The sequence below is a fragment of the Bidens hawaiensis genome, unplaced genomic scaffold (assembly GCF_021521415.1).
Source record: "Bidens hawaiensis isolate Kalapana, Puna unplaced genomic scaffold, B.hawaiensis_p1.1 tig00004748_1, whole genome shotgun sequence".
Taxonomy (NCBI): domain Eukaryota; kingdom Viridiplantae; phylum Streptophyta; class Magnoliopsida; order Asterales; family Asteraceae; genus Bidens; species Bidens hawaiensis.
Genome location: NW_027491294.1, coordinates 495,329 through 505,896, shown reverse-complemented (window position 1 = coordinate 505,896; position 10,568 = coordinate 495,329). Strand labels below are relative to the sequence as shown.

The window sequence follows — 10,568 nt, the reverse complement described above, 5'->3', positions numbered from 1 at the left end:
ACCGGTTCGGGTTTTCGAGTATTACCGGGTACAAATCGGGTCCGGCTCGAGTTCGGGTTTTAGTGCCAAAATGCATACCTTATCCGTACCCTACGAGTATGGTTGGGTACGGGTTCGGGTATTAAAAGCTCGGGTATTAAAAAAACCGGTTCCGGGTTTTTATTTCTGGTCTGGTTCCGGGTTCAAGTTTTTTGTGCCCTCTATGCCACGTCGCCGCAACGTGACGGGTAGGTTTGTTACCCGGTTAACTTCAAATCTTCAATATCAATCAACATGTATTTTTTAATAAACCAACTAAATGAATTGGGCTGGGCCAAAAGTCAAATATCTCTCACATTAGGCCCATTTCCAGCCCAATTACCACACACATATAAACCAACCCTAAACCACCATACCACAAACCCTATCATCTTCATCGCCACCGGAGCAAAAGCAAAGCGCCGCCGTCGTTCACCATGGGTCGTGTCAGAACCAAAACCGTGAAGAAATCTTCCCGCCAAGTAATCGAACGTTACTACTCGAAAATGACACTGGACTTCCACATCAACAAAAAGATCCTGGAAGAAGTGGCCATCATCCCATCAAAGCGTTTACGTAACAAGATCGCCGGGTTCTCGACCCACCTGATGAAACGGATCCAGAAGGGTCCGGTGAGAGGCATATCGCTGAAGCTGCAGGAGGAGGAGCGTGAGCGTCGTATGGACTTTGTGCCGGACGAGTCTGCCATCAAGACAGACAGGATTGAGGTTGACAAGGAGACTATTGAGTTGTTGGCTTCGTTGGGGATGAGTGATTTGCCTGGGATTGCGCTTAAGGAGGATACGCCATTGGTGTCTGCTGCTATTCCCGGTGCGTATGGTCGTGGTGGGTTTGCTGGTGGAAGGAGGTACTGAGAGTTAAGAGGATAATAATGGTGATGTTTTTTTTATTATTACTGTTTTGTGTTGTTTGGATTTTGAATTAGGGTTTTGGTTGGACTTGTTTTAAGTATGACTTTTGTGTTTTGAATTGGATTTAAGTTCCATCTCAAGTGTTTTTATTTTATGCTATGGTTTCTAATGGTTATGTGTTTTGATTAATTTTATGCTATGAATGGTTATTTTGAAATTTTGATTCATTTCTTGCTAATGAAGATATTGTGCATTAAGTGCTAGATTAAGAAAACTTGTTTTAATGCTCACAAGAAATTGATTATATAAAATATATGTTATTTGAATAAATAGGCTTTCTTTGGATTTGATTGGGTGAGAATTTGATATGGTAGCTAGGTAGGGATGGTACTGATATCAACCAGTACTGATCTTGAAAATTTGAATTATTTGGTAAATTGTTGTTTTCTGTTTTACGGTTTTTATGTTATTTGGATTTTGATTTAGAGTTTTGGTAGAACTCGTTATGGATTATGTGTTTTGTGTTTTAAGCTCTGACATTAAAAGTTTATATTTTTTATGCTATGGAAAATGTGTTTTGGTCAAGTTTTTTCTTTATGCTATGACTATTTATATAAGAGACTTATTTTGGGAAACTAGATTTATTTTCTGCTCAAAGAAACCTGTTTTTGTGCTTACAAGAAGTTGATTATAACGTCTGGTTTTGGAATAATTAGGATTTTTTTGCATTATGTTGGTGGCAATTTGGTAGCTATGTGATCTTGATTGGTTTGCAGGGTTACATAGTTAACTTGATATATTGTCTTAAGCATAAGAACATTGGTAGTTTAATAACGTTCTAAACTTGGTTTTCCCATTTGATCTAAATTTTGGTTTTTTATAGGTTATTCTTTGTAGCCATTTAATCATGCAACTTCATTTTTATTTAAATCTTTGAACCAATGAGTAGACTGTTTCATTTAATGGTTATTACAAGGCTTTTCATATTTTAGCTCAAACTGTTTCATAGTAGAGTTGTTCAGGTGTGTTAGATAATGGATTGATGGTTAATTTTCTGGCTTTTGAATGTGAGATGGGTTTTGGATGCAAAATGGGGTTTTAATGTGGTTACTTGCCTTGTGAGTGTTTGATGGTTTTTTTACCAGGTTTCAGCTGTACTGGTTTGTGTTTGTAGTGTGTAAAATGGTCCCAGAGCCAGAGAGCATATTAGTTTAGGGATTGTCGTCATTACATTTTAGCCTGGTAAAATGTCTAGCTGGCTCAAGTAACGGGTCAGAACATGCCATTTGAAGATGGTTCAATTTGGTTTGTTTGAGTTTGCTTCGACTAAAATAGGTTTCGTTCTAATATCTCCCAACAAGTACAGATATTTCATGTTCAAATAACTGATATAAGACTTGCTATGAAACAAGCAAAACCATTACTTAAAGCAATGCGGTTCAAGATTTATTTAAAGCGTATATGTTGACTTCTAATGTGTTTGATAAAAATGAAAGCAGCCTAGTATTGGCACTTTTACAGGCGTTCAATAAACAAAATAATATGTCACAGCTCAACTGCCGTATGTGAAAGCATGTTTTCTCTTCACATATTACCAACTATTAATCTTTCTCAAACCTCCAAAAAAAATTTGACAGCATTAAACCATAAATCCTGAAACGAGTATAGCAGCAGATGTAACAAATGTAATTGGGAGTGTATTGTTTGAACATGTCTTTCGCAAAAATAATGGCTTTCAGAAAAAGAAAAGAAAACCGCAAAAGAACTAAATGGGAATTTCTTGTAACTAAATCTTGTAAATATATATCTCCATCTGCATGATCATCCATTACGAGCATCTGAATGATAATCGACAATTTCTTTTATCGACAAAATATGTTTTAGTAACACCGGCTGATAAATTTTGCGCCCCCCCCCCCCCCCCCTCTTCTGATTCCAGAGACCAGTTACAAATTGGGGAGCAACGCAATGGACAATAAGTACAAAATAGAGAGAACCAAATGTTATGTTCAGTGATATACTCAACGGGAAATTTCAAGAATGTCCATTTTATGAAGAGTTTTGAGTTTTGTCTCCATTTTTTAACATACTCCCAAAATGTTTCATCACAATCTGCTCGGACCGACTATATTGGTAGAATCAATGAGTTTTTTTTTATAAAATTGGTCGGGTTAACTATTTTAGGAAAAGAAATTATAAAGTTTTATTAGCTTTACTCATATTTGTTTTTCTATCTGCGCCATGACATTAATAATATATTATTCAAAAAACTAAACTTTTTGACAATCTACTCGTCCCGGCAAAATTGTTATTCAAAAACTTGCCCCTTACATTTTGTTTAATAGAAAACTCGTCCTAACAAATTTTCAACTCCAAACATTTACTCGCTAGATTGGTTTTTCTACTCGGCCCGACCGTTTAGGAATGGATGTTTGAGGTTAACTGAGAAGGAGACACAAAGTTGTAATCTATCATTTGTAAATAGACATTATGGGAATTTTTCCTATACTCAATTATCAAAAAAATATCAAATGAACCGTGATAACAATCTGTATCAAGAAAATAGAGAACGTATATGTGGAATAATTTGACGAGCGAAGGGTTCTCAAATATGATTTTAGTTAAGACGAAAACAGGGGATACTATGTGCTACTTTTATTTACTTATTTATTCATTTTATGGTTTGCGTTTGAGAGTGATTGGTTGATGATGCTTTTTGGTAAACATTGACGTGTGGATTCTTTGGGTGGGGAAGAGTTCAATGGTTAAATATGTTCACTATGATTTTTAAAGTTCGTAAAGTTGTCAAACCAGTGAAGTGGTGTCGTGGTTTCTTTTTATAGGAACTATGGAGACAGACAATGTTGTGGGAATTATAGGGGGTCCAGCTGCAAAGTCATATTATGAAATTTTTGAAGAGAGTAATCAAGACCATACTTAGGAGGGAAACCCAAGTTACGGGGAACTAATTTGGTTTCATGTTAGAAGATTGATGGAAAAGTATAAGGAATAAGGAAAGGAAGCATTCATATGGCGTTCCTTGAACTAGAAAAGACAACACAATGCTACGTAGATTAATATGGGATTGTTTAGGGTGTAGAGGGGTCCCTAAAAAGTAATTACGATTTACGAGCATGTATGTAGGACTGAAGCAAGCGTGCGTGGCGGCTGGACATACTGACTTCTTCCCAGGATATGTAGAGGTAGGCCTACACCAAGCTATCGACGTCGATCCAGGAGACAGTCTTGTGACGTGCACTTTTTGTGGATGCTCTTGTGTTTGGTTGCAAAGAGTAGATAATGCACAAGTGTGAGACTAGAGAAATGGCAAGTTGCTTTATAGAGATGACAAGAAATGAAATGCTTAGGGAATTGCTATAATGCTATGGGCGATTCGTAAAACAGATAAAATAAGGGATATGAGAGATGATTTGGGCATAAATATGCCTTCTAAATTTCACATGGTTAGAGCTTAGAATCACTCACACAGATTGGTATCACACATCCAAACTCCTTAACAGGTAAATAAAAAACAACCAAAACAATTTAATCCTGTAAATGAACAGAAAATACCGTGATTCAAAAAGACAGCAGCTAACTACGAACAGAAAATACCATGATTCAAAAAGACTGCAGCTAACTACGATACAATGTCAACAAATTAAAATGAACAGCAAATACTAGTATTCAAGGTGGGTCATATGACAACAAAAACAAAAGCAAAGCACCCCTGAAAACATACCAAAATTTCAGTTAACCAAATAGTTTAGCCTGGTCCTTACCAATAACAAGACACACAAGAAACCGTGAATGAACCAAACAAATAGAATACTCAACTAGAAGGTTTCTTCACTCGGGAATCATCTGCTCGTTGTCAGCATCCCCTTCGGTCTCAATAGTGGGTTTTGATGGTTGGCTACTTCCAGGAGCTTGTCTCTTCTTTATTCCACTTACAATGTCATCTATTCTTAGAAGCATGCAAGCGGCTTCAATGGCGGTCTTGAAGGTTTGTGCCTTCACGTTATAAGCATCCCAAATCTACCAAAACATAAACCAGAATATAATACATGTAACAGATCAACTGACGCTTTAATTGTGATTAGGAAAACAAAGTCATTAGACTAATTATTGTACCTTTAGTTCTTTCATATCAGCAATTTCACCTGTATTCCCATCTATACCTGTCCAAGCATTCTCACCATTTGCGTGCTGTAAACATATAACATGTAAAATTCATCAACAAAATTGTAAATAGACGAGCACACACACATAATGAAAAATAGGTGACTTGCCTTCCCCTGAAGAGCAGTCATGGTTCTAATAACATTGACACCACAGTTTTGTGCCAATGTTCTTGGTATAGCCTCAAATGCCATAGCTGCAGCTTCATAAGGCCACTGTTTCAAAAATAAAGAAATCAAGATCAACAATATTCACAATTTTTAGTCATTGACAGAAAGAAAGATGCAAGTTTTAAAGAACCTTTTCGATGCCTTCAATGGATGAACTCTTCTGCTTCAATGTAGCAGAAACAGTCAACTCAGTTCCACCACCACCAGGGACAAGTTTTGGATGCTTTAGAATATTCCTAGCCACTGACATTGCATCCTAATAATAATAAAATTGTATTAAACCAGATGTACTTCAACTGTCATAAACTGTCACTCCTTACTAAAAATGGCAATTTTGATTCATGTACTTATGAGCAGGTCGATTCAATTTATGCATAAAACCTTTTATAGCATTTTATGCAAAAACTCACTTTAACTCAGAAATGCATGCACCAGGGCGCATGGCGCACATTTTAAAACCATAAACATTTTTAAAACATCATTTCACATGTATGTATAAAATTTTAAGTCACCTAACTTGTATTTCTATTGAATATAATAAAATCTTCTAAATCATATCATTTGAATCCTAATGATTATGAAAATAACATAATTTGTGTAATCAATCATATAAAATGTAAATTCTTCGAAAAATAAACATTTACCTGCAAGTTCCGCTCAACTTCATTCAAAAGATCCTTGCTGGCACCTCGAAGAAGAACCGTGCACGCTTTTGGGTCTTTACACTCCACAATATAAGCAAAAAACTCATCGCCAATTTTCTTAACCTCAAAAAGCCCGGCCCCAGTTCCAACATCTAATTCTTGAAGTTCATCAGGCCTGTTAACAATAACCGCTCCACACGCCTTAGCAATCCTATTATTATCTGTCTTCCTTAACCTCCTAATCGCACTAACTCCTGCTTTACTGAAATAATGACACGCCAAATCACTAAGCCCTTTTTCTGTAATTACCAAATCGGGCTTGAATTTAAGTATTTGTGCACAAATGTTTTCTATGTACTCTTCTTCCATTTTCAAGAGTACTGCCCAATCTTCTTCTCTGAGCAATTCTGCATTTGTTTGATTCTCACCCTTTTTGTACTCCAATGGGCAATCTAGTAAAATGACACGTGGGTTTATAATTTTTCTTTTCATTTTTCCCGGGACCACAACGTCTTTGTTGAACATGACACCTTTGAGAACTTTGGAGTCTTCTAATTGGCCGCCTGGAATTTTTTCAACCTTGATGTATTTTTTAATGTCTACTTCTCTTATACCTTGACCAAGATCAACACCAACTGTTGTTGTCGCATCAAGTGCAAGATCCTAGAAGAAGACAAAGATCATGGTTAGTAACAAAAATAGACCATTTGTGAGTAAAATAACTAAACCTTAACTTAACCCAAAAATCTAACGTTTGTTAGTGGAAAAAACAAACTGTGACAAGATATGAGCATATACGATGATTTCTCTTATTTCCTTAGTTTAAGAGCATAAAGTGAAATATTCAGATTTTTAATAATAGAAATAACTAGAGTTAAATACAATATTCAGATTTTTAATCACAGAAAAAACCATTTAATAGGGTTCCAGAAATGACTTAAGTGAGCCTTGTATTTACTTATTGAAGTGACATGAAATTAGACAAAAAAACTATTTACAAATAGAAAAAGAACATATTGTTTTTAAATTAAAAAAAATAGTTGTAGACTCGACAAGATTATACATAAGTATCAGTTTAACACAACTTCAAAAGAAAGAAAGAAAGAAAGAAAAAAAGTTATAGGATACTCACTGCAATTAGATCCCCAAATTGGCTTGTAAATTTTGTGCCAATACAACTCTTCACCAATCCCAGCATCATTGAACCTGTAATGCAAGAATTTCAAAGAAAGGTAACTCAACGACTATTCATATGAATGTAGTTTATACAGTAAGAAAATATGTAAATGTGGCTCATTCAAAGCCGCACACATTTCCAACCCCATTTACAAACCATATGCCAATTATGCCACATTGGTTGAACTAACCGGCAAGTATTCAAGAAAAGACAGTACACATGATATGTATTAAGTATTAGAAAATAAGGAGAGAGAGCTTACGATCATTCACATCAATAGACATGGAGATTTTGTCCAACACAGCAAGGGCATCTTCAAGAGCCTTGTTGTAAGCTGCAAATATATAACTCTTTACTTGTATCTTGTAATTTTACAAGGTCAAGATAATAGTTTAAAGATCAATTTTCAAGAAAAGCATACCTCGACAGATAACTGTAGGATGATATTTCTTGTCTATGAAAGCTTCCGCAACATGAAGCATCTCACCAGCTAAAATTTTAATTTAACAATACAGTGAAAATATAAAAAATGTAAAACAAAATCGTTACAAGTTATAAAGTTGAGAAAAAAGACGATTATGTATACCAAGAACAATGACTGATGTAGTTCCATCACCAACTTCTTCATCCTGTGTGCGGCTTAGTTCAATCATTGACTGCAAAGTATTTTACAAAAAAATATGATTTAGAAAACACAGCAAACTCAAAAGAACCAAAACATGTAAAAAACCAATGAAAATGATATAATATTTAAGGGTCACTTTGATTCAATCATATTCAAAATAACTATGCAAAATACCTTTGCAGCTGGGTGTGCAATATCCAGCTCCCGCAAAATGGCATTTCCGTCATTAGTGACCACAATTCCTATAAAAAAACTGCTTTAAAACCCGTGTTGACATGAAAAGGATTAAACCAAATTTCAAAATGTTGAAAGATATTAAAAATCACCTCCTGCAGCATCAAGCAACATCTTTAACATGGACCTTGGACCCAATGTGGTGCGAATAATATCAGCCACGGCCTATAAATAAGAAACAAAAAATGAATTCATGGTTATATGATGGACTTACATGTAAAAAGATGAAAATGATTCAACACGTAAAATAGATTAACAGAAGCAAAATGCCTTAAAAAAATCTAACAAATCAACACAAATGAATTTGTGTACCTTAGAAGCCTGAATATTCGCATGATGCACCTTACTTCCAGATTCACGAGTGAGCGAATCCTCTACAAATTTCAAATAGCAAACACATGAGTTGTCATTTCAAAGGAAGCATTTAATCTGTTTCCACTTGATTTTCAATATTTCAATGATATATCCTGGACTTCAAATAAACATGCTTCTAATGATGTTCTTGTGATCTTATGTAAATTCATTTCACCCTTCCTGAATCACTTTTTCATTTCCAACAGCGATATGTTCATATTAAAGTCATGCTAGGTGAGATTAATCACAGAATATGAAGACAGTGATTGATAAAAATCTGAACCTCACAAAGCTCAAAGTCAAAACTCTTCGAATCCAAAATTACAATATATTATAGAAAAAATTTAGTTAAATACACGATTCCTTTTTAAAAAAAAAATTGTCCAGGTATATGCCAAATCAAACTTACAAATTAACAATTACAATAATAAGTAACACAAAACAACAATATATACAGTTTTCCACTAACAAGGTTGAAATCAACACCAGAAGATATATATAAAACAGTGTATTGCCACACAGACCAGTAAGATGCTAATGAAAACACTAAAAAAATCCATAAACTATGCATCCGAAAGACGGTAAAACACAACTTAAGAAAGCCAATACATATATATTTTCTAGAACAGAAATCAAGCGTAGGCGCACAGCTACATACTTCAAATCCGGATTCCATTGAATCACAGGTAACCAGTTGATTCAAATCTCTAAAAAAACACACACGACACGTCAACACCTACTCGCACGAATAATAATATATCACGGTTAAACTTGTATGCTCTCGAAATACAGTTAAAAAAACGTCACCAAAACAACATAATCTCTTCACTACACACCACCAAAACCTAATTTAAACCGTAAAGCCAGTTCTCAAAATGCTAAACCTAATTAAATTACAAGCTCTTAAAAGCATAACACTAGCGTCAACGCCAGATCAGTGTAAGCTATCATAAACACTACTATTATCCGGAAAAACTGTCTCAAGTCACGAGATCAGAATATATGATATTCGAAATACGTGTTTGAGTGTGAGAAAGACGGACTTACTGAGAACGAAAACCGGAGACTGCATATTTGTAGAGGTGAGTGTAAGAGCCTTAGGGATCAGTCGTCTGAGCTCAGTCTAGGGTTTCTGCGTTCGCTTGCTATTGGAAATGGAGAATGTGCGAGAATACATCATGGGCTTATTATTTTAATGGGCCGTTTGTTTTTCTCGATCCACCTTAAGGGCCCGTTATATATTTTTTAAGGTGTTAAATACTTAAATATTAAATATTCGGTTTTAAAATCAAATTGAAGCCATGAGACCGGAAAAAGTTATATGTTTCGGTTTCAAATATCTCAAGTGGTTAAGAAATGTTGGTAGTTTAAGTTTTATCATTTATCTCAGCACCGTTGTGGTTTTACTATTTTATTTTTTTGGTCAAAACTGAAACCAAATCGAATTTGGTTTCTCGTTTTCGATTTCAATGGACAAACATTGAAACCAACTAAATCGAACAAATCAAAAATCAAACAGATGAACACCAGAAGTTGATTAGAAATTTTCAATCTTGGATTTGTTAAAGATGGATATGTCTGTTAAAAATTAACTTGGAAACATGACAATAGAGTGAAGGATTGTTTAATATAAGATATGTTAACTAACCATTCTAAAAGTATCATTTTATTCTTTATAGTTTACATGTTTTAATGTGAAATCATTTCCGGTCAAGTAAAAGTGTTAATAAAAAATATATGTATGTCATAAAAAGTCGAAGAAACATTCGTTTATACACATTAATATGTGCCTAGTATCAATGATGACTTGATGAGGGTATATCCATAAGCTACTGAAGTATACTGAGCACAACCTACTAAGATGCTAGTTTTACAAATCAACAAAAAATGTGATACGACATAAGCTCCTCCCTCCATAACCATTGCAACAAGTCAACAACACACAAAGACGTAAGGACACACTGTAACATTATTATATCACCTTAACCAAATCTTGTCAGCATTACGGGAGAACCTTGGTTAAGTAAGGTATGAATAGTAGGGGCATTTATGACCTCAACAACCTTAATCTTCTATTATAAATACAACACAACAATCATGTTTTAAACATTGAATTCTCTTCATTGGTTATTCATTATCAACACACGCTTATTGTCACACTCAAGCTTGGTTATGGGATAACAACCCATGCCCCAAAAGGGGCTGAAGGCATTCTTTTCTCTTATAAGATTCGATAGAGCATTCATCTTCAAGCTGATGTATTCTATACATTCGGGCTCCATAAGGAAGACG

General features: G+C 34.9%; 2 protein-coding genes across 2 annotated transcripts; one reads left to right on the top strand and one right to left on the bottom strand.

Moving 5' to 3' along the window:
• Positions 1-401: 401 nt before the first annotated feature.
• Positions 402-1,079, top strand: LOC143627895 (small ribosomal subunit protein eS17-like). Its single transcript, XM_077097610.1, has one exon. The coding sequence runs from the start codon at positions 456-458 to the stop codon at positions 891-893; it is 438 nt and encodes a 145-aa protein (XP_076953725.1). The 5' UTR covers positions 402-455; the 3' UTR covers positions 894-1,079.
• A 3,459-nt stretch (positions 1,080-4,538) lies between these two features.
• LOC143627966 (T-complex protein 1 subunit gamma-like) lies at positions 4,539-9,449 on the bottom strand. The gene is made up of 13 exons (XM_077097668.1): positions 9,324-9,449; positions 8,235-8,296; positions 8,015-8,087; positions 7,863-7,930; positions 7,650-7,719; positions 7,485-7,553; positions 7,326-7,397; positions 7,019-7,092; positions 5,887-6,549; positions 5,373-5,498; positions 5,183-5,287; positions 5,025-5,099; positions 4,539-4,928 (listed from the first exon to the last, which is right to left on the bottom strand). Exons 1-13 carry the CDS (start codon positions 9,346-9,348, stop codon positions 4,740-4,742), a joined length of 1,671 nt encoding a protein of 556 aa, XP_076953783.1. The 5' UTR covers positions 9,349-9,449; the 3' UTR covers positions 4,539-4,739.
• Positions 9,450-10,568: the final 1,119 nt, after the last annotated feature.